This window comes from Ascaphus truei, chromosome 2, assembly GCF_040206685.1.
Source record: "Ascaphus truei isolate aAscTru1 chromosome 2, aAscTru1.hap1, whole genome shotgun sequence".
In the NCBI taxonomy this organism is placed as follows: domain Eukaryota; kingdom Metazoa; phylum Chordata; class Amphibia; order Anura; family Ascaphidae; genus Ascaphus; species Ascaphus truei.
Window position 1 is genome coordinate 445,800,513 of NC_134484.1, and position 27,103 is coordinate 445,827,615.

The 27,103-nt window shown below is 42.6% G+C and overlaps 1 protein-coding gene across 13 annotated transcripts in view; it reads left to right on the forward strand.

Moving 5' to 3' along the window:
- Window positions 1–27,103, forward strand: part of KMT2C (lysine methyltransferase 2C) — a 236,661-nt gene that overhangs the window by 159,633 nt on the left and 49,925 nt on the right. For 9 of the 13 annotated variants that reach the window (XM_075587876.1, XM_075587879.1, XM_075587889.1 and 6 more), the window contains 15 exons: window positions 201–359; window positions 1,887–1,988; window positions 2,368–2,472; window positions 3,250–3,431; window positions 4,424–4,588; window positions 4,731–4,840; window positions 5,743–5,796; window positions 7,257–7,469; window positions 13,662–13,790; window positions 14,155–14,274; window positions 16,551–16,681; window positions 17,839–18,025; window positions 19,535–19,654; window positions 19,969–20,016; window positions 23,311–23,448. In XM_075587876.1, the coding sequence (XP_075443991.1) occupies window positions 201–359; window positions 1,887–1,988; window positions 2,368–2,472; window positions 3,250–3,431; window positions 4,424–4,588; window positions 4,731–4,840; window positions 5,743–5,796; window positions 7,257–7,469; window positions 13,662–13,790; window positions 14,155–14,274; window positions 16,551–16,681; window positions 17,839–18,025; window positions 19,535–19,654; window positions 19,969–20,016; window positions 23,311–23,448 (1,963 nt within the window). The remainder of the gene's footprint in view (window positions 1–200; window positions 360–1,886; window positions 1,989–2,367; window positions 2,473–3,249; window positions 3,432–4,423; window positions 4,589–4,730; window positions 4,841–5,742; window positions 5,797–7,256; window positions 7,470–13,661; window positions 13,791–14,154; window positions 14,275–16,550; window positions 16,682–17,838; window positions 18,026–19,534; window positions 19,655–19,968; window positions 20,017–23,310; window positions 23,449–27,103) is intronic. The other 4 variants (XM_075587881.1, XM_075587885.1, XM_075587878.1 and 1 more) reach the window with 3 other exon arrangements.

Sequence of the window (27,103 nt, forward strand, 5' to 3'; positions counted from 1 at the left end):
TCATATTAATTGGAGAATATATCTAAAAAATATACCATAGTGTAAGGATTATGACTACATTTTGGTTTATAGCTGGCTTAATAACGGTGTATCCTGGGTAACTTTTCACTGGGCGCTTCATCAGTACTGGGGTGCAACAAGTCGCGTTTTATTCTCATCTCTTAGTGAAGGACGTCACTTTGCTTTTCTTGCCTCAACAGGGTCGTGGTTCCGGGTTTCCTGGGAAGAGAAGACCACGTGGTTCTGGCCTGTCGGGGCGCGGTGGAAGGGGCCGTTCCAAATTAAAACCCGGCATTGGCAACATCATAATACCAGGGGTACAAAACGAACCTTTACTGGAAACTCGTTCACCAGCTAATGTACATTTTGTATGAATCAAGGGGGATGGGAGGAAAATAAATGTTTACCGGTCAACGGTCAGAAATTCTTAGTGGAACAGGGTCATGTGATGCATCTATAAATGCGATACAGTATGTCTATATTGATGAGCAAAGTTTAATGTAAGTATGGTGAGCCTCCAAATGACATTTTAACATTGATGTCTATGATGAGAGAAGATTTGAGCACCCGCCACATAAGACGTTCAGCATCTGAGGGACTTACCAGATCTTATGCCAACCCTCCTGTTACTATATGATCATACATAGTTGTAACTGTTGCGTCTGAATTATCAGTACAGGCATACCCCGCATTAACGTACGCAATGGGTCCAGAGCATGTATGTAAAGCGAAAATGTACTTAAAGTGATACTTAAATGTACTTAACTTTTTCCCACTTATCTGAACCCCATTAAGTTCAGCTCCGGAGATGACCTGCTTCCTGAGATACTTGCCTCCATAATGGCAGCCGGTAGCAGCTCTGCAGGTGTAACGCCCACGGTCGCGTAGGAAGCCGCGGCCTCATGTTTGGCTTCCTATTGGCCCATATGATGCGGGAGCTTTACACGGGAAAGCCGTGCTTGCTCAGCCAGAGTGGCACCTACTTCGGAGCCAAGTATCTTCGGGAGCAGGGGGCCCCCGGAGCTGAAGTGAACGGGGTTCATCTCCAGAGAGCCCACGCTTCAGTCCTATATAAAGAAAATTGCACACAGAAAACACAGGCTTGGATTACGCCTGCCCATTATTTCATGTGATTTCCAGCTAGTGAACTAGTCACCAGATAGAAAAAAATAGTAGTAGCAAATTCTGGGACTTGTTTCCCCAGTCCCTGTGGGGTCTGTATTTTGCAACAATAGTTTAAAGCCCTGGTTGTGATTTGGGCGAATCGTTGGACAATGAACGGTTGTTCTGTATTACACCAGCACAATCGCGCTGTGTATCTGTAAAGACCTTTTTTTTTCTGTATCAAACGAGATAAAGCGGAGCAATTATATTGTGAGGTCAACTATTGCCAGTGAAAACCTTTTGAGAATATATTGCTGCTTATAAATTTGCAATATCTTCAAATAAGTTTCCGCGATAAAGATAGGGGAGCAAAATACACTCATAAATATTCAGCATTAAGCTTGTATTTAATTCCACCTCAGTTTAGCCATTCACTTAGTCAAAAGTTAGAAACAATGGTTCTTATTGTAGCAACCATTGTGCATACTTCCAGTCTTAGAAATACCATTCTGTACACAACATAAAAAATGGAACTCATCGCTGTAGAAAGTGTAACATTAAACAAGCAATAAAAGATTTGGTGCCATTTGCCATTTATAGAGGGCTTTTTTGTGGATAATGCCAATATATTATAATGCACCCTAGCCTGAGTTTTGGGAGCCATAGGAAACATCAAGGTTTTATTCAGAAGGACTTGTCAGCGCAAACACGTGCATTAAACCCATAAATTCAGTGTTCTCATGTAAATAGTCACTGTTCTGGTTTTTGTTTTTGTGTTGTAGGTAACTACAGTTGATGTTTCATCATACAAAGAGGAGGAAGAAACCTCAATGCACAATACAGTCGTCTTATTTTCCAGCAGCGACAAATTCACCTTGCATCAGGTTGGAAATTTGGTCATAAGAGGGGGATGAAACTAAAGGGGCAGCTCTTCAGTGCTGGAGATGTGTGGCATATTTCAAATTGTAGCATATGCTCTCTGCACTGAAGCAGTAATAGTAGGGGCACTTGGTTTCCGGGAACATGTATAAGAGGAGATTAAATGTAAGTGTTTGTTCCATGATCCTAAAGAGGGGAATCAATAAAGAGCAATAACTGGTAGCCAATAGTCCTTAAATCAGCGGTCTTCCCCAAAAAACAAACATAGAGTGATACTAGCACATGATATTGCATGTTCTGCAGGAAAGATTTACAGCTCTCTGAAGTTAGACAGCAGTGGATTTTTAAAGTTGTGGGTTTTTGTGTGTGTTTCCTTTCTGGTAGGATATGTGTGTCGTATGCGGGAGTTTTGGCCATGGTGCTGAAGGAAGACTTCTTGCTTGTTCTCAGTGTGGCCAGTGTTACCATCCATACTGTGTCAGTATTAAGGTGGGCGTCTGCTGTTTCTTTTACAATCATTATTACTATTTTACAAATAGTTAATTGTTTGGTAATGTGTAAGTTCTCCTTTATTTACCTTTTGTCCATTCTGCATAGATAATGTCAGATCATTATATTCTATTAAAAATCTGCATAGCAACTGATTATTATATGTACTGCTATATTGAGTTAGCATTTTAGTAACCAGATTTGTGTTTTGTTTTGTTTTGGCGCTCTTTCCAGTGGGACAAAAGCAGGGTTTAGGTCTCACACCAGAACCCCACTCTTTTCTGATTATATTTAGGTCACAAGTCAGATCACAAATTATTAATGGACTTCCGATTAAAACTCTTCAGACCTCCTGTATCAAAAGTTTTCAGAATTGTATTTGTGATTTGATGATAAAAGAACAGTCTTAAGATGGGTGTGGCCTACTCCAGTCCTCAACGGGTCGGGTTTTAAGGCTATCTAAGCTTCAGCAGAGGTGGCTCAGTCAGTCTCTGCTTCAGCATAGTTGATAGTCTGCATAGTCTGAGCCACCTCTGCTGAGCTGGGGGGGCGGACGGAGTTGGCCACCCCTGGTCTAAGAGTTGTGGATCCCATTTCATTTCAATCTGAACATTGAAGTCGACCTGTAACATTCCATTACCATCGGTTTTCTCTAATGACATGGGAATAAATAAGAATGTGTTGTACATCACTGTAAAGTATTTTGAAGAAACAATTGCCACCCTGGCTGCATGTTTCCGGAGGATGCGTTCTCATTTTGTGTGTGGCTTCCTCTAGCTTACTAAAGTGATCCTGCGTAAAGGCTGGAGGTGCCTCGAGTGCACAGTATGTGAAGCCTGTGGAAAGGCTACTGACCCAGGAAGGTTGCTACTTTGTGACGGCTGTGACATTAGCTACCATACGTACTGCCTGGATCCCCCCTTACAGACTGTCCCCAAAGGAGGCTGGAAGTGCAAATGGTTGGTTTGGCTACAATAGATTTAATTTATATATAGTCTTAATACATAGTGTATATATACACACTAAAGACTTTGATGCTGGGTGTTTCAATTGCTGCAGTGTAAATCACTTAAAAGAAAAAAAGCAATAATACAATTAAGGACCCTTTTTTAGCTGTATGCTTTCATCTGTTTCCAAAATGCAAACTCATGACAAAAATGGACCAATTGCAGTAATATTTTAAGGGGTTAAATTTAAGTTACCATAATTTTAATGTATTATATAACATTTCTTTAACCCAACACTGAAGTTGGGTTCAACTTCCCCAATCGCCACCTAGGTTGGCTCCCTCTGCCCCTGCCGGGTTAGACCCCATACGCCCCGCTGCACTGATAGGGCCACCCGGCCACGTAGTGAAGGAGAAGGTGGCGGGACAACTTCTTTGTTACATGCAATGGGGCCCACTAGTCACCAGTTCTGCCCCTGTATCGAGGGGGACAGGTGTCTAGAAGTTGATTGACACTCATCCATTCAGAGACCCCCAATGAAAATGAAATGTATAATTTCCAAAGAAACTAAAAATGTTTGTTTTAATTACAATTACATTTGTTTAAGGAAGACATTTACATAGTTTTATAAATGTTTTTTTATTTTATTTTTTCATTACAAAAGGCAATGCTTTGCAATACATTGCTGGCAGGAAAAGGGTTAAAAAATAAATGCAATGCACCTGATTAAAACCTGCACAGTTCATATCAGTAAATACAGACCTCAGAGGGGACTTGGGTTCCAATGGGGATCCAGTGTCTGGAAATAATAAATCTTATGCCCATATATAGAAGTGCGTGTGTGCGTGTGTGCGTGTGTGCGTGTGTGCGTGTGTGCGTGTGTGCGTGTGTGCGTGTGTGTGTGTGTGTGTGTGTGTGTATTGCATGCCTTGTGACAAAGTAGTTCAAATTCTCGAATGAAACTACTTTATGGACATTAATACAAATTAATTTCCGTTTTGTAGGTGTGTTTCGTGCACCAATTGCAAAGCAATAACCCCAGGGTTAAGGTGTGAATGGCAGAATAATTACACACAGTGTGCACCCTGTGCCAGTCTATCTACCTGCCCTGTCTGTTGTCAGAACTACAGAGAGGATGAGCTTATTCTTCAGTGCAGGCAGTGTGATAGGTAAGTGACTTGGCTTTAACCCATTTCTTGCCATACTTGCATCCACCAACCTCATATCCTTGCCTGTTTTTGTTTACTTTTTTGTTGCTGATAGCATTGTTATTCAAGGGTAGTACTCTATAAATGAATCTGCTTTCTTCAGGTGGACGCACGCGACATGCCAGAACCTAAATACAGAGGCAGAAGTTGAGAGCGCTGCAGACAGTGGGTTTGACTGCTCTATATGTAAGCCATATGCAATACCAGCACATGGTAAGAGACGCTTCATACAGAACCGTTTGTGTCTAATATTTCATTTTCAGTGTCGCCTAGGTTTTAAAATCTGAACATTTTAGTCAAATATCAACCACTTAATTCGATATCTAGTGTTGCAGTTTTTCTAATCTAGATCAGAAAAATATATTGTTAATGTTTTAATTATTTTGATTTCAAACAAAGTTGGTATTTTATATACTTGTGCACATATACACAATTGACCATCATTTGTAGCAGTTTGGTATAAAAGCAGCAATCCTGGCCGTGTTTTATATTTTAAACATAATTGAGACCAGGGGGTCCGAGATACTTGGTTTTTGGTGCCTGAGCACTTTCTGGATTTTTTTAAGATGTGGCCTGATACCACCCAATAGGAAGCCGCAACATCAGTCATTGCGGCTTTATATTGGCCCGTGGTTTGGTGGCCATTTTGAATCGCACAGCTGGGAGACATCTGCACCTTAAGCAGTAAGTATCTTTTCAGCCCTTGGAGCTAAAAAATAAAAACCGCTGTTCATCTCTGGGGGGAGGGGTGGAAGCCCCCCACTTCCAGTTATGTTGTAAAGTCCCCCCCCCCCACCCCCACTTCCAATTATGTTGTAAAAAAATAAATAATGATTAGCTGCTTTCATTCTATTTTGTGCATTTCCGTAAAACTGTTCTGATCGTGAAAGAGCCAGGAACTTCTCCAACTTGTTGTGAAGAGCATTGCATCTTGTGATTCATGTAATACAGTTTATACAAGCACCACACGCCAAGTACGGTCGCTTCACATTTGGGGGGTGATGGAATTTAAGATGACTATGGCAGGGGGGCTCTCGGCTGGTCTTTTCTTAGTACAGTACACTATTTTAATGACTTTTTTTTTTTTTCCTGTGTGTTTTCATTGCCACGCTCAGAGGACTGTGAATCGCCGATTGATGCTCAGATTGTTCCAAAAACAAGAGAACCAGGTAATAAAAATGATTGATCTGGCTTCACGCCTCCATGTACTTTATATCTGAGATTGATAACTTCTCCCCGTCTCATTCAAGTGGGGGTGCACCAAACGCAAGAGGTTTGTTAGAAAGAGCAATAACCTTAGTGGAAGGGCCCCGTAGCCATATGCTGGCTGTTTGTCATATGACTTTGTGATATAGTGCCTTTATATTGTGTTTGGGAATATACAGCCTTTTCTCACCAATAAACATGAATAATAATAATGATGGGTATCTCAAAAGGCTTCAACTATTAACTAGTGGTGCAAGATGGTCCTACAGCACACAGCAACTCGCCCCATTTACAGCCATCCTAGCAAATATAAGCTTACATTACTAAATACAATGGGCTTTTCACTTGTCACTAGAAGTTTTAACTTTTTGATCCTTCTGTTACTTTTCCTTGATTTGCTCCAATTTGTACTCTTGATTTATTATTTTTACACTCAATTACCTCCTTGCCTTTTGTGGCATCCTTTGTCCGACATAATAGAAGGAAATGCTTTTAGTGCTGTTGTTTTGTTGTGCTAAAAGCTCAAAAAAGGCCTATTTATGCCCTTTGCTGCCAGAGGGGTTAAAAAAAGTGATCTTGCCTATTCAGCCTCTCTGTGATGAGTGGCAGACTAGGCTGCATTACACTGTGCTGCAGAACAGCCAGACTGCTTCCTGAGAAATTGCCCTCCTGCATCCAGCGGGATGACATTTTGCTAGTCTTGTTGTCTCCGTGCTCTGGGATTAGACCGCTGCTGGTATCCCACTAGGCTGCCACTTATTTCAAACACTCCTCCCAAACTGTGTTTAATGTTTACTTTAAAGACTTCAACGCTTGCAGACAAAACAGGGCTGCAATTTGCTACATCCCGTTTCCATTGCCATTTAGCTGCTAGAATGTACTTCGCAATTATACCACATAGTGGTTTTTAAAGCCACAATCCCGCTTTCTAGTTTAGTTTTTTTTGGTTTTTACATAATTGATAGGGGGCTGAGCTGAGCTGCTTTACACTCTGGGGCGCCCTGTTCCAAAGATTCTTACCGGTTTAGTTGCTGGTGTTGCTGCTTCCTCTAGTGAAATCAAAATGGCCACCAAACCTTGCAGGTCTCGTGGGCCCACAGGAAGCCGCAACATCATTGGAGGCTTTCTGTTGAATGACTGCGGACGACATCTTTGAAAGTCAAGAAAGTAAACTTGCAACTAAACTAGTACGTACTTCAGGAACTATGTGTTCCCCAGTTCAAAAAATACAGTAGCACGGTTCACCACCTGGTTCCAATTCTGTGAACGGCAATGTAGAAAATAGATGGGATTTGCTGCTTTATATTAACAGTATTCACTTGTCTGCCCCTGGTCCATTTCCTTATGAGTCCGGTGATCACCCTCTTTATTTTCTGTGTACCAACATGGCTATCTTCTTATATTCCACAAAACCCTATTTTAGATCCTCTGAAAACGTTCACCCAGGACGGCGTGTGTTTGACAGAGTCTGGGCTCTCACAGTTACAGAGTTTAACAATCACAGTACCAAGAAGGAAACGATCAAAACCAAAGCTAAAGCTAAAGATCATCAATCAGAACAGTGTGGCAGTGCTGCAGGCCCCGCCAGACCCCCAGTCTGAGCACTCCAGAGATGGAGAAATGGATGACAGCAGAGGTACAGTCTTTTATCTCGCCAGCTAACACTCTTTGTGTGTGTGTATTAATAACATTATACATGAAACCATGTGCAACGGGGTTTTTACTCTTAACTGCTACAAAGAATATATGAATATATATCTTTGTAAATGTATGTCTAGTAATACATGTATGTATAGTTTTGTAACTATTAACTCATGACTCTTATGCTCTGTTCTTCTGAATTTTGTTCATGAGAGCTAGCAAGATGTGTGTAACAAGATGCTCAAGTAAAATAGAAGGAAACATTGAAATATCAAGGCTATTTACAAAAAAATGAAGACTGTTAAGGTGGCCTCCTTTCTCAGCCGGTTGAAATAAACGATAATGTATTCCCATTGGTCTCGCTTATTATTGAATAGGAAATGTCCTCAGCAGTATAGTGGTGAAAAAGCTGTCTGTAGTCACACGTCTTTATCCTCACTTGGATTCCCCAGATACAAATCTCTTAAGCAAGACACCATTAACATTTAAAGCATGGCTCCATTGTCTTCATTCTTCATACCTACTTAGGGAGAAATAGCCACAGCGGGAACAGCCGCCTATAGTAAAGGTCCAGAGTAGTGAGAAAAGTTGAGGCAGTGCACAGCCAAAAGGAGCATCGGTCAAGGTCAATACAAAAATACCTTTATTCTGTTTGCATGGTATAAAAAAGGAGGCACAAGTACCCTCCTATGCGTTTCGCATAACCGGTGCATGCAAACAGAATAAAGGTATTTTTGTATTGCCCCTGACCGGGGCTCCTTTTGGCTGCGCACTGCCTCGACTTTTTTCATTACTCTTGTTCTTGAGAGCACCTGATTTAATTGTGTTACATCTTCTTAGTACTGTATGTTCAATGCTGGGCAATTCATGATCATAATCTGGTGTGCAGAGGTTAATCTCTGCTGCCAGAAAGACCTCTAAAGCAATACATCGCTCCCCTCTTGCATATAAAGGATAGGGTACTTTTATATACTACATGTAATTATTGTATAGCTGTCGAGAGTATATTAACAAATCTGCTAAATGCTGCTGTAAATGAAGGGTTGTTTTAGATTTGTTTCCTAATGCTGTGTTGAAATGAAATATTGAATTTTAGTAGTAATAGAATAGGAATATGGAGGGCAAAATCATCTCCCATAGGAGGCCGAGTGCCATTATATCTTCCCTTTGCACCCTTCTGTTCCTCACTGAGGGGAAGAGAAGGCCGAGTGCCATTATATCTTCCCTTTGCACCCTTCTTTTCCTCACTGAGGGGAAGAGAAGGCCGAGTGCCATTATATCTTCCCTTTGCACCCTTCTGTTCCTCACTGAGGGGAAGCGAAGGCCGAGTGCCATTATATCTTCCCTTTGCACCCTGCTGTTCCTCACTGAGGGGAAGAGAAGGCCGAGTGCCATTATATCTTCCCTTTGCACCTTCTGTTCCTCACTGAGGGGAAGAGAAGGCCGAGTGCCATTATATCTTCCCTTTGCACCCTTCTGTTCCTCACTGAGGGGAAGAGAAGGCCGAGTGCCATTATATCTTCCCTTTGCACCATTCTGTTCCTCACTGAGGGGAAGAGAAGGCCGAGTGCCATTATATCTTCCCTTTGCACCCTGCTGTTCCTCACTGAGGGAAGAGAAGGCCGAGTGCCATTATATCTTCCCTTTGCACCTTCTGTTCCTCACTGAGGGGAAGAGAAGGCCGAGTGCCATTATATCTTCCCTTTGCACCCTGCTGTTCCTCACTGAGGGGAAGAGAAGGCCGAGTGCCATTATATCTTCCCTTTGCACCCTGCTGTTCCTCACTGAGGGGAAGAGAAGGCCGAGTGCCATTATATCTTCCCTTTGCACCTTCTGTTCCTCACTGAGGGGAAGAGAAGGCCGAGTGCCATTATATCTTCCCTTTGCACCTTCTGTTCCTCACTGAGGGGAAGAGAAGGCCGAGTGCCATTATATCTTCCCTTTGCACCTTCTGTACCTCACTGAGGGAAGAGAAGGCCGAGTGCCATTATATCTTCCCTTTGCACCCTGCTGTTCCTCACTGAGGGGAAGAGAAGGCCGAGTGCCATTATATCTTCCCTTTGCACCCTTCTGTTCCTCACTGAGGGGAAGAGAAGGCCGAGTGCCATTATATCTTCCCTTTGCACCTTCTGTTCCTCACTGAGGGGAAGAGAAGGCCGAGTGCCATTATATCTTCCCTTTGCACCCTGCTGTTCCTCACTGAGGGAAGAGAAGGCCGAGTGCCATTATATCTTCCCTTTGCACCTTCTGTTCCTCACTGAGGGGAAGAGAAGGCCGAGTGCCATTATATCTTCCCTTTGCACCCTTCTGTTCCTCACTGAGGGGAAGAGAAGGCCGAGTGCCATTATATCTTCCCTTTGCACCTTCTGTACCTCACTGAGGGAAGAGAAGGCCGAGTGCCATTATATCTTCCCTTTGCACCCTTCTGTTCCTCACTGAGGGGAAGAGAAGGCCGAGTGCCATTATATCTTCCCTTTGCACCTTCTGTACCTCACTGAGGGAAGAGAAGGCCGAGTGCCATTATATCTTCCCTTTGCACCATTCTGTTCCTCACTGAGGGGAAGCGAAGGCCGAGTGCCATTATATCTTCCCTTTGCACCTTCTGTACCTCACTGAGGGAAGAGAAGGCCGAGTGCCATTATATCTTCCCTTTGCACCCTTCTGTACCTCACTGAGGGGAAGAGAAGGCCGAGTGCCATTATATCTTCCCTTTGCACCTTCTGTTCCTCACTGAGGGGAAGAGAAGGCCGAGTGCCATTATATCTTCCCTTTGCACCCTGCTGTTCCTCACTGAGGGGAAGAGAAGGCCGAGTGCCATTATATCTTCCCTTTGCACCCTTCTGTTCCTCACTGAGGGGAAGAGAAGGCCGAGTGCCATTATATCTTCCCTTTGCACCTTCTGTTCCTCACTGAGGGGAAGAGAAGGCTGAGTGCCATTATATCTTCCCTTTGCACCTTCTGTTCCTCACTGAGGGGAAGAGAAGGCCGAGTGCCATTATATCTTCCCTTTGCACCTTCTGTTCCTCACTGAGGGGAAGAGAAGGCCGAGTGCCATTATATCTTCCCTTTGCACCCTGCTGTTCCTCACTGAGGGAAGAGAAGGCCGAGTGCCATTATATCTTCCCTTTGCACCCTGCTGTTCCTCACTGAGGGAAGAGAAGGCCGAGTGCCATTATATCTTCCCTTTGCACCCTGCTGTTCCTCACTGAGGGGAAGAGAAGGCCGAGTGCCATTATATCTTCCCTTTGCACCATTCTGTTCCTCACTGAGGGGAAGCGAAGGCCGAGTGCCATTATATCTTCCCTTTGCACCATTCTGTTCCTCACTGAGGGGAAGCGAAGGCCGAGTGCCATTATATCTTCCCTTTGCACCTTCTGTACCTCACTGAGGGAAGAGAAGGCCGAGTGCCATTATATCTTCCCTTTGCACCCTGCTGTTCCTCACTGAGGGGAAGAGAAGGCCGAGTGCCATTATATCTTCCCTTTGCACCCTGCTGTTCCTCACTGAGGGAAGAGAAGGCCGAGTGCCATTATATCTTCCCTTTGCACCCTGCTGTTCCTCACTGAGGGAAGAGAAGGCCGAGTGCCATTATATCTTCCCTTTGCACCTTCTGTTCCTCACTGAGGGGAAGAGAAGGCCGAGTGCCATTATATCTTCCCTTTGCACCCTGCTGTTCCTCACTGAGGGGAAGAGAAGGCCGAGTGCCATTATATCTTCCCTTTGCACCTTCTGTTCCTCACTGAGGGGAAGAGAAGGCCGAGTGCCATTATATCTTCCCTTTGCACCCTGCTGTTCCTCACTGAGGGAAGAGAAGGCCGAGTGCCATTATATCTTCCCTTTGCACCTTCTGTTCCTCACTGAGGGGAAGAGAAGGCCGAGTACCATTATATCTTCCCTTTGCACCCTTCTGTTCCTCACTGAGGGGAAGAGAAGGCCGAGTGCCATTATATCTTCCCTTTGCACCCTGCTGTTCCTCACTGAGGGAAGAGAAGGCCGAGTGCCATTATATCTTCCCTTTGCACCTTCTGTTCCTCACTGAGGGGAAGAGAAGGCCGAGTGCCATTATATCTTCCCTTTGCACCCTGCTGTTCCTCACTGAGGGGAAGAGAAGGCCGAGTGCCATTATATCTTCCCTTTGCACCTTCTGTTCCTCACTGAGGGGAAGAGAAGGCCGAGTGCCATTATATCTTCCCTTTGCACCTTCTGTTCCTCACTGAGGGGAAGAGAAGGCCGAGTGCCATTATATCTTCCCTTTGCACCTGCTGTTCCTCACTGAGGGGAAGAGAAGGCCGAGTGCCATTATATCTTCCCTTTGCACCCTGCTGTTCCTCACTGAGGGGAAGAGAAGGCCGAGTGCCATTATATCTTCCCTTTGCACCATTCTGTTCCTCACTGAGGGGAAGAGAAGGCCGAGTGCCATTATATCTTCCCTTTGCACCCTGCTGTTCCTCACTGAGGGGAAGAGAAGGCCGAGTGCCATTATATCTTCCCTTTGCACCTTCTGTACCTCACTGAGGGAAGAGAAGGCCGAGTGCCATTATATCTTCCCTTTGCACCCTTCTGTTCCTCACTGAGGGGAAGAGAAGGCCGAGTGCCATTATATCTTCCCTTTGCACCCTGCTGTTCCTCACTGAGGGGAAGAGAAGGCCGAGTGCCATTATATCTTCCCTTTGCACCTTCTGTTCCTCACTGAGGGGAAGAGAAGGCCGAGTGCCATTATATCTTCCCTTTGCACCTTCTGTTCCTCACTGAGGGGAAGAGAAGGCTGAGTGCCATTATATCTTCCCTTTGCACCCTGCTGTTCCTCACTGAGGGAAGAGAAGGCCGAGTGCCATTATATCTTCCCTTTGCACCTTCTGTTCCTCACTGAGGGGAAGAGAAGGCCGAGTGCCATTATATCTTCCCTTTGCACCCTTCTGTTCCTCACTGAGGGGAAGAGAAGGCCGAGTGCCATTATATCTTCCCTTTGCACCCTGCTGTTCCTCACTGAGGGGAAGAGAAGGCCGAGTGCCATTATATCTTCCCTTTGCACCCTGCTGTTCCTCACTGAGGGGAAGAGAAGGCCGAGTGCCATTATATCTTCCCTTTGCACCCTTCTGTTCCTCACTGAGGGGAAGAGAAGGCCGAGTGCCATTATATCTTCCCTTTGCACCTTCTGTTCCTCACTGAGGGGAAGAGAAGGCCGAGTACCATTATATCTTCCCTTTGCACCCTGCTGTTCCTCACTGAGGGGAAGAGAAGGCCGAGTGCCATTATATCTTCCCTTTGCACCTTCTGTTCCTCACTGAGGGGAAGAGAAGGCCGAGTGCCATTATATCTTCCCTTTGCACCCTGCTGTTCCTCACTGAGGGGAAGAGAAGGCCGAGTGCCATTATATCTTCCCTTTGCACCCTGCTGTTCCTCACTGAGGGGAAGAGAAGGCCGAGTGCCATTATATCTTCCCTTTGCACCCTTCTGTTCCTCACTGAGGGGAAGAGAAGGCCGAGTGCCATTATATCTTCCCTTTGCACCCTTCTGTTCCTCACTGAGGGGAAGAGAAGGCCGAGTGCCATTATATCTTCCCTTTGCACCCTGCTGTTCCTCACTGAGGGAAGAGAAGGCCGAGTGCCATTATATCTTCCCTTTGCACCCTGCTGTTCCTCACTGAGGGGAAGAGAAGGCCGAGTGCCATTATATCTTCCCTTTGCACCCTGCTGTTCCTCACTGAGGGGAAGAGAAGGCCGAGTGCCATTATATCTTCCCTTTGCACCTTCTGTTCCTCACTGAGGGGAAGAGAAGGCCGAGTGCCATTATATCTTCCCTTTGCACCCTGCTGTTCCTCACTGAGGGGAAGAGAAGGCCGAGTGCCATTATATCTTCCCTTTGCACCCTGCTGTTCCTCACTGAGGGGAAGAGAAGGCCGAGTGCCATTATATCTTCCCTTTGCACCTTCTGTTCCTCACTGAGGGGAAGAGAAGGCCGAATCTTCAGGCCGGTGTTTGCTTATAAAAATGGTGTACTGTGTAATAAGGGTTCAGATGTAAGTTCGAAGTTTCTACAAAAGGGAAATAGACTGTCGTACGCAATAGGGAATGGATTTATAGCTTTTCGAGTTATATAATGTACATGTGTGAACACGATTGTTGTACAGTGTTGTACACCTCTACCAAACAAAAAGCTCTGAAGTGTACCACTTTTTTTGTTCTAGAAGGTGATCTTATGGACTGTGATGTAAAATCTGACTCAAGCCCTGAACGGGAACCTATTGATGATGATTCCAAAGGTGCAGAAGCCATGGATGGCATAAAGAAAAGGAAGAGAAAGCCATACAGACCTGGTACAGCGCCACCAACATTACAAATAAATAAAAGCATATGAAAAAGTTTTTCCACAGGGAACGTCTTTCTACCCACACAACTCTATTGATCCCCGTCACAGTACTTTCAAATAGATAATACAATTGAGAGGCGCTTTGGTCATTTTAGCCGTTTGCTGAAAAGTGGGAGTTCAGCCATTGCACCAGTGGGATGCGTTAAGTTCTTGGACACGAATAGTCTGCAGGTCTCGTGGAAATGAAAGCTATAATAGTGTAAATATTGTGACTTTAACCCCTTTTGGTTATGGACCAGGTGATATGTTGTTTGATTTGATATAATAGTTCTCAAAGGGATTCTCTCACACAAGTATCGTTTCCTCTCTAGGTATTGGTGGATTTATGGTGCGCCAAAGAAGTCGAACTGGTCAAGGGAAATCTAAGAGGTCCCTGTCCAGGAAAGATTCTTCTGGTTCTGTTTCTGAACTGCTTCCGGGTAGAGAAGAAAGTAAGTAGAACCACCTTTCTTTTAGTAGGCATGCTGACTGATTAACCCACAATTACGTTTTGAAGTGTAAACTTTGGCTATTTACCTTTTATTTACCAATTTGTTGATTTACCAAGTCATGAGAAGGACGTGGCTCATGCACCAAGTGCCGGGATTTCTAATAGCAATTTCTTGAAAGTGGGCTAAACCCCCAAAATTCATTTTGTTTTTTAAAATTAAAGCACTTGTTTTGAAAGCATTAAAATAAGACGGTCCAGCCCCAGAGTCCCCTCCGGTTCCCATTCTGTAGGAAATAAAGTGAGAGGTTAGTTAGGCAGAATTGCTGCTTTAAAATCGCGCTCTTTTCAGCACCCCTGACTGAACTCACCACATGGTTCCTGCCACAGGAACAGTCCTTAAAGCTGCAGTTCAGTCAATATCCTGCATGTGTGTTTTTTTTAATAAATCAGTTCTGTAGTAAGAAAAAATACTTTTAGCATTTTCTGTTTTTAAAAAAACAACTTTGAAAGACCAATTTTCTTGAATTCTATTTTAACAGCCATTTGCTAAGGCACTGCCTCTTCATGTCCTGTCACAAGCCCTGGCACACCCCTTTGTCAGCCCTGCCCTCCCTCTAGCACATGTCAGTGCAGGAATGCTCATGAATATTCATGAGCTTCCACTGCCAGTCAAGCAGATTATAAACAAATGCCAGCTTTTAATATGTCACCAAATTTCCACCTATCAATACATGGAAAACGAATTGAGCTGCAGCTGCAGTTCTTTAGGTAATTAGAGATTGCACACATAAAACTATTGAAGTCAAAAAATAAATGTTAAAAAAAAAAAAAAAAAAAAAAAAAAAAGACTGAACTGCAGCTTTAATGACCCCACAAAATGTGACCGCTGCACAACAAAGATGTTGATCATTGAACATGGCGGCACACAGAGGGAAACCAGGAAGCCCATTATGTTTGGGTGATTCTTGATATATTAGGGACAGTTATTGGCTTACATAAAAGATCATTCTTTTCTCACCTCTTGCTGCCAGTAGCCCCTCTGGCAGGGAAAGGAATAATTGGCGGGGAACTGTCATTGAAGCAGAAAGGTGTTGTCGATAGTACTTAGGATACTTTTACCAAATTGTAAAATGATCTTTATTCTATGAAAATGTATTGTATTTAAATAGAAATACAAATTGATGGTCAGGATGCCTCTTCAAGTCATTTTTGTTACATAGGCTTTTAGTGCACCACGGATCATCACAGCCGTAATATTTTTTGATGAAAATGGCATAGAGCAGGGGGTGGCCAACACCAGTCTTCAAGAGTTACCAACAGGCCAGGTTTTCAGGATATCCCTGCTTCAGCACAGGTGGTGCAGTCTTTGATTGAGCCGCCTGTGCTGAAGCAGGGATATCCTGAACACCTGACCCGTTGGTAGCTCTTGAAGACTGGAGCTGGCTTCCCTTGGCATAGTTATTTCATAGCTGGGTGCAACCCCAGTATATATTATTTGACGGCAGTGATTCCCCCCGCTCCTTTTTATATACATTACAAATTCACATTTTCAGTATTTTCTGCAGTATTTTACAGTTGAAATAATTCTGAAAAGGCATTGCCTGATGACAATTGAAGCAGCTTTGCATTTGAAGGAACCACATTTGAGATGACACTATATGAAAATGCTTTAATTAATGTTATTTATAAATACACATTTAAATATTTATAAGCACAAATAACCAGCTGGCAAATATTTCCATTGGGTGGTTGCTCTTGGGAAATTATTAAGACAATTCTGAATGATCCATTATACCGAGTTTCCCAAATGCAGCAGATAACGTATAATTAGATTATTCTTTTCAAGCCTCCAGGATGAATCTTTATTGTACTTTGGAAAAGCGTTTCATTTTGACCCTTGAGGCCTTTGTTTACGGAGCAGTCTTGTGCCATTAGATACCTTCCAACGCTGGAAGGTGCGATACAGCCTAATCCAGTCAATGAGCTGTACTGTTTTCTTACATCGCTAGGTGTCTTGTGGCAGAATACTGCTTAATAAATATAGGCCTAAATCTCCGTCGTATTGACATGCCGCTGAGCAGGCGCCCTAGAGCCAACCTGTTGTGCTGCCGTTTTCCAGTGTGTCCAAATGACGAGACATTTTATATGTGAAAACATCTGTTTAGTTTTCACATATCAAATAGGACTTCCCAGCCGTATCCATACGTAGTTGGGGATTGTTTGTATATTGCTAGCACAAAATGCTGCTCTGGAATAATTGCTGTCCCTACCTTAAAGGTTGGAGTGAACAGCTGCCTGAAACCCCGGTAGGTGAATGTGTTCCCGGCTCTGAAAGCACAGAGAGAATAAAGAAACGCTATCGGAAAAAGAAAAACAAACTGGAAGAGATTTTCCCTGCTTATTTACAGGTAATGACCAGCTCGTTTGTCCAAATACTTATTTGGTTGAGCAAGTGAAATATTTATAATGTTGAAAGAGGAGGAGAAACGTTAGGATTTGTAGAGCATGAAGTAATAAGGGCAGCATATGTCCGACAGATATACACAATGTGGGTCATTTTATAGACTACACGGCATGCATGCAACATTATTCAAATGTCTTACCGGTAAAGAAAGTTAAACAATTCAAGTGATTCTTCGCTTTTTTTTTTTTAACCCCTGAAACCCATGTGAAGCTTTAGTGCTGGAGGGATTCAAAGTTAATTTACTGTCTGCAAATGTATTTAGTCTAAAAGCAGCATTACATGTATCCTGTTTTTTTACATAGGTTGGAAGCAGGGGGTCTCCAGAGCTGAACTGAGTTCATTTCAGCTCCACGGACCCCCTGCTTCCCGAGATAGTTACTTCCGTATGTGCTGCTGGTATCTCTGCTCCGTTTAAATGTCACGTGCGCCAATAGGAAGGCAGGGATAACGTCGCTGCTTCCTATTAGCCACAGCTAGTCCAGCCGGTGCTGCTACCTGCAGAGATCCCGTTACCCCCTTCCGAGATTAGTATCTGGGGAAAACATGCTCTCCCTGACAGCTGTCGGTGAGCTGGCAGATATGTTGTGCTAGGCTGTTTATTTGCGATGTGTGTGCGCTAGGATCTGTTTGGGTAACACCTGGTTGCATAATATGAAATAGTTTTTTAACGTTGCTCATTCCTTACACAATGAAAACTAAAATCTATTATAAGACTGGTACACTTAAAAAAAAATATATATTTATATATTTAATGCCCCACAATAATCCATTAAGTAAACAGTTAAGAAATACAGTACTTGATTAAATTAATTGTACATTTTTTGCATCAATAAGTTCAAAAGTAAGTTGATCGCTTTTTGAATAAACCCCAAAGTCGTCATCTTATGAAGATTAAGTTACAAATTGTCTAGAATCAGAGACTATATTCGCCTACAATAACATCGCCGGATTGCGTTAGATTACGGAACACGGGCAGGAATACTCAGGATGAATGCTTCAGTTTCTAAATCCACAAAACTGTCATTTGCATCCAAATGCCAACAGAAACCTACTGTAGGTCATTTTAGTGATTTGGCCTTTTCCACTCTTATATTTACATAGGAAGCTTTCTTTGGAAGAAATCTCCTGGACACCAGTAGACACGGCAACACAAGCCTTGGAAATGTGTCTGAGGATGCAAGTCAACGTTTATATAGAACAAACATCAATGCAACCTTTCTGGATCCATGTTCTGACCCACTGCTTAGCTCGGCTGCATCGATAATACCATCTAAACACAGAGCTGAAGGTAAAGAAGCAATATTAGCACTTCAATTTCAATTTATATGGAATGGTATTAGATTTATGCGTGGGTTCGAAGATATGCAGTTACTTGGATTGGGTTGGTAGCACAAAGTCACAGTTAATGTGTTATAATGGGATCAAACGGAGTATGTTTGGTCAAAAGTAACTTCACCAGTATCTCACTGAAAATTGAGGCTACTATGTCACGAGCAGCTTTCAGATGCACGGGAAAGGAAAGTCTCACTGCATCACATCCTTTGATCAACTAATCACAACACATTTTCTTGTATACCAATAGTCTAAAGGTTTTACTCAACATAGATTTGAGAGTATTTATAAGCATTAAACTGCATCCAGAAAATAGCAGGAGAAATTAGCTTGTTACTTTCAGGTTAGCTTGTGTTATATCCACTATTGTATCTTATTGGTATTTATGCGGTAATTTAGCAATTAGCCACACGAAAGGGATACAGCCATTCACAATTCATAACATTATGCCGTATTGGATTTAGATATATATTTTAAATGATAGTGTATTTTTGCCTAGCTGTTGTAAAAACTGATCTCTTCATAAAATTGTTGGCTATTATAGTTGCTTAGATAAGAGATATTGGGGCATATTTATGAAGCAGTGCTACTCCATAGGACACCTTTTAGCCGGCTTAGTAAATATGGACATTTTCTCCTCATTAAGGTGAATGGGTTGTGAGGTGTCTCCGGCACAGAATGTGAATGGGTTGTGAGGTGTCTCCTGCATGGAAGGTGAATGGGTTGTGAGGAGTCTCCGTCATGGAAGGTGAATGTGTTGTGAGGTGTCTCCGGCACAGAATGTGAATGGGTTGTGAGATGTCTCCGGCATGAAATGTGAATGGGTTGTGAGGTGTCTTCGGCATGGAAGGTGAATGTGTTGTGAGGTGTCTCCGGCATGGAAGGTGAATGGGATGTGAGGTGTCTCCGGCATGGAAGGTGAATGGGATGTGAGGTGTCTCCGGCATGGAAGGTGAATGGGTTGTGAGGTGTCTCCGGCATGGAAGGTGAATGGGGTTGTGAGGTGTCTCCGGCATGGAAGGTGAATGGGTTGTGAGGTGTCTACGGCATGGAAAGTGAATGGGTTGTGATATGTCTCCGGCATGGAAGGTGAATGTGTTGTGAGGTGTCTCCGGCACAGAATGTGAATGGGTTGTGAGGTGTCTCCGGCATGAAAGGTGAATGGGTTGTGAGGTGTCTCCGGCATGGAAGGTGAATGGGGTTGTAAGGTGTCTCTGGCATGGAAGGTGAATGGGTTGTGAGGTTTCTCCGGCATGGAAGGTGAATGGGGTTGTAAGGTGTCTCTGGCATGGAAGGTGAATGTGTTGTGAGGTGTCTCCGGCATGGAAGGTGAATGGGTTGTGAGGAGTCTCCGGCATGGAAGGTATCTTATGGCATAACGCCAATTGGTAAATATGATTTTGTATGGCTCAAAGCAGTTCTTAGTAAATATGGCCAATTATGCTTCTACGCATCATTTCTTTAGGTGGTTCCCATGTTTCTCTTGCTGACCTCTCTGAGGTCTTGAACACGGAGGACGATATTCTCGGAATACTTTCTGATGATCTTGCAAAATCTGCAAATCAATCCAGTATGTCTTCAAAAGGTTGGTCATGGTTTTATTACTTAAGAATTTTGTATAGAAATGGCCATGGTCTAATTGTGAAGTGTGAATACCAGCTTCCTACTATTGCTTCGTGTCTTTCATTTCAATGGCAGACATTATTTTTTCATATAATCAAAATCCTTTCCACATGTTGATTTTATTTTGTTTATCTGCTTGTACAATATACACTGCAAATGTCCTAGTCGCGTTTGGCTTGTCGCTTTGCTTAGAATTTTCCGCATGCTGCTTGGTACACTTTCTTTCCGTTTTCTTTTGTTATAATCATCCATTTTATCTGGTTTTGGGTCCTGTAGGTCTTGATTTATGCACTTTCCAGGTCGAGAATTCGTCCTCTCCATTTGGTAAGAGACAACCCATGGCTAGGCATTGTAACCTATCCTACGTGCTGAAATTGTGTGTATGCATGCAGAAATATCTGTGCTTCCTTGCTCTCTAACAAATTATATTTTGCCTTCAACCCTCATGTATCATCCACTTGGCAAAAACCATTGGCACTTTTTCTAGTTTTAGAAAAGGGTGTCTGTATATTTTCCATCCGGATCGGGGGCTCCGCCGCTGAACCGCTCTATTTTCAGCTCCTGGGACACTTCGGTTTCCCAGCTATCTACAGTTTTAGCTGCTGGGCTTCTTTCCCCTTCACCTCTTCCTGGCTTAAATAAAATGGACACCAAGGCATGGGCCAAAAGGAAGCCAAAAAAGATGATGCGGCTTCCAGTTGGATGACTGCTTTCACCACCTTATAAAAAAAAAAGAATATATCTATCATTGTTGTGGTTTTTTTTTGGGGGGGGGGGGGTGGTTCCAGCAGCTAGAACTATAATTACCTTCAATAGGGGATCCCCAGAGCTGACAATAAAGCGGTTTACTGTTGCCCCAGGCCCCACTAATTCTAATACTTTAAAATTAATAAAAAATAATAATTTGTGGGCCGATTGCTTTAAAATTCTGTATCAAACTGTTACAATTAAAAACGTGGTTAATACAAAATATTAGAAAAATGCCCACGCTTTGAGGATTCTTATAATACTGGTAGCAGGAAAACCGTTATTTATCTTGGAAAGTCTATGTATGACCGCACCATAGGTTGAGGTTGAAGTGAGAGTCTACATTGTGGACATGCTCAATATAGTGTACATTGTTTCGCTGTTGAAATAACCTTATAATATGCCTCGGCAATGTGTTGCTGTGTGCCGAGTACACTGTGAGTGCTATATACACTATACATACAGTACCAAAATTATTTTTATATATATATATATATATATATATATATATAATATTTTGGTCAGCTTCTTGTAATTACCTCACTCAATATAGTGAACAACTTCTGCCAGATCTGATTACTGCAGATGTTTACAGTACTGTATGTATATCTTTATATAGCGCTCACAGTGTACTCAGTGCTTCGCAAATCAGACAATACAGTACATGGAATTATAATGCAAGAAAAGCAACCATCAAAGTAAGACAATAATTAAAGAAATCCCTGCCCCAGAGAGCTTACAATCTAAGTGGTATGTTGTGAGACTGAGACATCAGGTGTGGGAATAAGTGCAGTTCATTGTAGTGCTTGGCCACAATGGTTGGTAGGCGCGACTGTGGATGTGGGACAGTGGCCATGAGTCCAGGCTATTGAAATGCTTCATTTAAGAGTTTTAGGGTTTGGTTAAATTTGAGGAGAGAAGGTGCTTGGCGTATACAGAGTATGAGCGAGTTATACAGGTAAAGAGCAGTGTGGGAAAACGGTTTTAAGGAGAGAGAGCAGTGTAGGGGAAAGGGGTGGAGAGGAGACAGTTACGGTTAGAGCACAGGAGACGAGCAGGGACATAACGCGAGATCAACGCTGATATATAGGGAGTAGTAGATGAGTGGAGAGTCTTGACGGTAAGGAGAAGTTTGTAAGTGATCCGAAATTTGATGAGAAGCCAGGAGAGGGATTTAAAGAGGAGGTGAGCAGAGATTGTTTTGGGAGAAAGTGAAGTTATTCTAGCAGCAGAATTTTGGATTGATTGCAAAGGAGAAAGTTGTTAGGCTGGGAGGCCTGTTAGCAGTATGTTATTATAATCCAGACAGGAGAGGATAAGGGCATACATTAGAGTTTTAGCAGTAGATTAATAGAGGAAGGGACTAATCTGGGCAATATTAAGCGAGCAACAAAGTTTAGCCATGCAGTGAATGGAGAAGGAAAGGGAGCAGTCAAATGGCACTCCTACGCATCGTGCATTGGCGATAGGATAGGTGGTAGCACCATTTACTGTGATGGAAAAAGGGGATATTAGGTCAGTTTTAGACATATTAAGTTTAAGGTGTCAGAGGACCATCCACGAGGATATAGCGAGGAGGCAATATGAGACTTGGGACTGGATTGCAGCTGTGAGCGTAGGGGTAAATAGATATAGCATATCATCTGTACAGTATATAGACTACACCTGAGGCCAAAAGAGCTGATGAGGTCACAAAGGGATAGTGTGTGTAGAAAGAAAAGGAGAGGTCACAAAATGGAGCCCTGAGGTACACCAATAGAAGATTGAGACATTGGCAACAGAGAGAGAAAATGTGCGATTGGGGAGATGATGAAGACCAGGATAGAGCTTTTTTTTTGTGGATACCAAGAGCGTTTAGAATATGAAGTGATCAACCGTATTGAAGGCAGCAGAGAGATGGAGTAGGAAAAAATGACCATGGGATTTTGCTTCATGTAGATCATTGGCTACTTTAGCAAGCACAGTCTCAGTTGAGTGAGCTGAACAAAAGCCAGATTGTAAAGGGTCCAGGAGGGCGTGAGAATTAAGAGAGTTGAGCATATGGGAGAACATGAGACGTCCTAGCAGTTTGGAGGCAAAAGTCAGGAGGGGGATACATCGCAGTAGTTGGTAAGGCATGTAGCATCTTGGGTGTTTTTGAGAATAGGTGTGACCGTCACATGCTTAAAAAGGGAGAGCAATGTGCAAGAGGCTAGGAAGACATGGAAGATATGGGTGAGAGTGGTGACCAAGACAGGAGCAAGAGTTCTGATAAGGTCTTAGGGAATGGGATACAGTGGGCATGTGGTAGAGGGGAAAAGAACATCAGCTTAGAAACTTCCAGCTCTGTAACAGGTAACAAAGAGGAGGGGAAGGAACAGAAGAAATATCATTGTGGATAGCATCCACCTTGTCTTTAAAGTGATTGGCGAAGGCTTGATGGGAAGTGGGAGCTGAAGGACGGAAGATGGAGTAAAATACAGAGAAAAGTTTGTGTGGATTGGAGTTGTGATTGTTGAGGAGAAGTAGTGTTTTACCTTGGAGACAGCCGAGTTAAAACAGGAGAACAGAAATATATAATGCAGTAGGGGAGTGGAATGAGTAGTGGCTAATGATAGGTGATGATCAGAGCGCGAAGGGGAGGAGATGAAGACAAGAGAAATGGAATAGTTTTTAGCAACCAACCTTTTAATTTAGTCTTACAAATTGTTGCGTATGTTAAGTCCCACTTACCCATTGTGCATGGATTTTTTGAGGGTGGGGGGGGGGTTCATGTAAAATGTTACCCTTTTAAAAACACAGGTTTCAATTTGAGAGGATCAGAAATGATAGAACAGTGCCTAGTTGATTATTTGATCTTCATGACTCACAATAGATGTTTTATCTTCTCAGCTGGGCTTGACATAGGTCCCATCTCTGATGATTCCTCATCTTTGCCTCACACAAGTGTCAACCATACCTCTCGACCTTTAAGTGAGGATCAGCTAGATGGAATCCTGAGCCCAGAACTGGATAAAATGGTTACTGATGGTAAAATCCAATTTCTTCTCAATTTTATGTTGCATACACTGATGTTGGCTGCAAATAGCAACAGCTTGTCTAGTCTGCCATTTTTACTTTTTATTTTTCATTTGAAGTATAGAGCGTACTTCATATTGAGGTTCATGCTTTCATTACATTTTCCTTTCTTGTTTTTCCTTTCACAAAGTATTGAAATATTTATTGAATTCTTATGGATGGATGTTTCTTATTTATTTGTAATATATTTCCATATGTCCTCATTATATAGCTTATTAATTATTGCCGATGTTCTATGGAAGCTAAAACCTTGTGTAGCTCATTGAGGGCTTTAGGAGACTGCAACGCTGACACTCAAAGGGTTAAATATTGCCTTTTTTTGTGGCATAAATGTTTCCTTTAGTAACATTTGCACTTGGCAGCTATATTATAAATATGCAATCATTACTGTGGCGTGAAATGTATGGCCCTATTTCAGATCAGGGCTATATACAGAATAAACACACACATTCCCTGCCAGCTTTGGCAAAAGGGTTTAACCAAGTAACCAAGTAAATATTATTATTATTATTGAAGTATTTATACTTTATACTTATTACTTTTTTTTAATTTTATTTTTGAAATATTTTTATTATTTTTATGGTATCACATCAAGACTTTGAAACAGAAAGAAACACTATACATATATATTGTTAAACAGTACTTTCTTTCTTGGTGTTTAAAGACATTCTAGACGTAAGGACTTAAGATATTTCGTTAAAGCTAACACAAACTCCATATTAGTGGATTTAGATCATTTAGATATTTCTGGACTTCCAATCAGGAGATTGCAACCTTCAAAGTCTTTAAATTCTTTATCACTTGAAAGAGGGGAAAAGGAAAAGGAGAGAAGGGGGGATAGGAAAGGGTAATAAAGGAGGAGGGGAGGGAAGGAAGACAAGGGAATCTCCCCAGCGTCTGTTCTGATATTAGGCTTTCTTTTTGGTTGAGATAGATTTCTGGACTTTATTTTTCTAGTTCTCAGTCCATGCGTCCCAGACCTTATAATGCTGGTCTATTTTCTGATTTAGGAGGGCTGAAAGGAGCGCCATCATTTTGACCTCCTTAACTCTGCGGATAACCGTTTGCTTTGACGGGGCTTTCAGGTTTTTCCATGCAGCTGCTATTGAGCAGCGTGCTGCGGTGAGAATAAATTCCTCAAATTTCCTTTGAGGGGTCAGGAGTCCTTCTATGGGTTTGGCCAGTAGAAAGGACAGCGGGTCCATCTCTATGCTCTCCCCAGTAACATCTTGGATCATAGTTCTAATCGTGTTCCAGAAAACCTGTATCTTGGGACAAAACCACCAGATATGTACCAGATCTCCTCTCTGGCCACATGCCTTCCAGCAGAGATCGGGTAGACCAGGGAAGATCTGGCTCAGCCTACTCGGGGTTAGGTACCATTGAAATTAAATTTTATATATATTTTCTTTTATAGTAGTACAAATTGAACTTATTACTTTTATATGTTTTGTCAATTGGATGTAGCAGTGGGCACCCCTGTCTTTTGTTTCTATATACAGAATCTCAATATTTCAAAACTGAGAATTGATGAAGCCTGTTTTGAAATAGTTCTAGATTTAATATATAACATTTTGTGCAGGAGATATGCATCTAAATTGTCCTGGTTAGGTCAAGGTTCTATATGACTGTACTGGTCCTTGAGAAATGTTGATGGCAGGAAATTATAGTGTGCAAAGCATTTGAGACCTGACAGGTTTCTTCTTTAGTACAGTACAGATCTGACCGTAAACTTGAGTACATAATGATTTTATTTTTTGCTGTTCGTTGAAATTCATTCTGATCAGTATTGCTAATGATAAATCGTAGATCTTTAAAGAAACACATATATGTACCTGTGCGTACAAAGCTGCTCAAGCTTCTTTAAAAATGTGGTAAAGATTGTGTTAAAAAAAAAAAAACTATGCTTTGGTCTGCTGGGAAAACATGGAAAGTCTGAAATGGGGAGCAGTGTTTTCAAAACCTTTTATAGGTTTCCTCTTTGAATGTTGTGGTGGCACATTTCCAAGTTAACATTTCCTGAAGTGATGTGGATGAGCTTCTTTTCCCCCTCCTGTGTATTTTAAAAAGGATCTCTTGAGAAATAATGCTGATAAGTCAGTGAGTGACCTGCTTCGGAAAACTGCTGTCCCACCGGAGTTGTATTGATGTCTGATATGGCGAATCTGTGGTGATACATCCAGATCTGAAGGGCCTGTTTGGTTTCTACCAACATAGTTCACATTGGTGCATTTTCTACTGTACATTATATAAGAAACACCACATTGCTGTATTTGACAGGTCAATGATCCTTATATATTGACCATCTTGCTCTGAGCCGTGGTGATGGTGTCTGTACTTGTTTGAATGTTTTGCATTTCTCTTGACTGCGGGGCGGTTTCCTCTATATTCTAGTTAGATGTCACTTTGTTTCTGATGAGCACGTTGGAGAGGTTGGGAGGCTGCTTGCGAGCCATCATGTGTGGTTCAGGGAATACAGTTTTGAGTCTTATATCTCCCTAGAGCAAAGGTCCCCAAACCTTTTTGTGCCCAAGGTCACCCTTAAGAGCTCAGGAGAGAGTGGTGGGCACCAACTAATTAACACACACACAATACACTTACCTTGGGGGGAGGCCTCCAGTGCCGCGCCAGTCCCGCTCGCGCACAAGATTTTTTTCACGTTTTGTCACGTTCTGCCCTCTGTTTTATGTTGGTCTTTAAGAAAAACTCGGCCTATATGAATGTAGATTAATTTATCCACCCGACAAAAAAAAGGCAGAGATCCAAGTCTGATGTAAACATGGTTCAATCTGCGAGTCACATCTTATCTTGTTAATGCCATACCGAGAACATAGCTTCTTACAAAGTCAGTCGTGGGCGCCAAGGTGCCCGTGGCCACTGCATTTTGGGACCCCTGCCCTAGAACATGGGTTGTAAATTTTTAAGACCTTTCGGTTGGGTGAGAATGCGGTTATAGGTTGATTAGTAAATTGAGGCTTTTGTCCCACAAATTGCAAACAAAATCAACTGTATATGCACAAAGAGCACCACCCTCGCGGCTCAGTATAATATGATCGATATAAACGGATCGTTCACCTTCAAATCCAGAAATGTTTTATAATCTAAAAAATACACCAGGGGAAAAAACATGTGAATTAAAATATTAATAAATTAATACATTCAATGTCTTTAATCAAGATATTGGTTTTATGGCAACATTTAATCCACTTCTTGCTCCACAGCCCACTTCTAACACCTAGCATGCTTAGCTCGTACTAATTGATAACAATTCTCTCACCACTCCACTTGAAGACTCCCTACAGAGTTGATCTCCCCCTTCCCCCTCCCTCCCCCATCACCCCCCATCTCATTACTTCTAATTGTCCCGACACAGTACACTTGAAGAAATCTACATTGAGGTTTCTAAAGCTGTGTCCTATAATTTAATCTAGTAAAATGTATGTTCCTCCCACTAAAAAGTTTCACTACCTATAAGGCATCTGCTCTTCTCCAGGTCCAATATGGCTACTAGAACTTGGAACTACAAATAAAACCATACAATTGGAAGATGCCCATCTGTCGGTAGTTTATTTGTGTTCTGCAGGACCCGTTATATTGTTGTGTCACT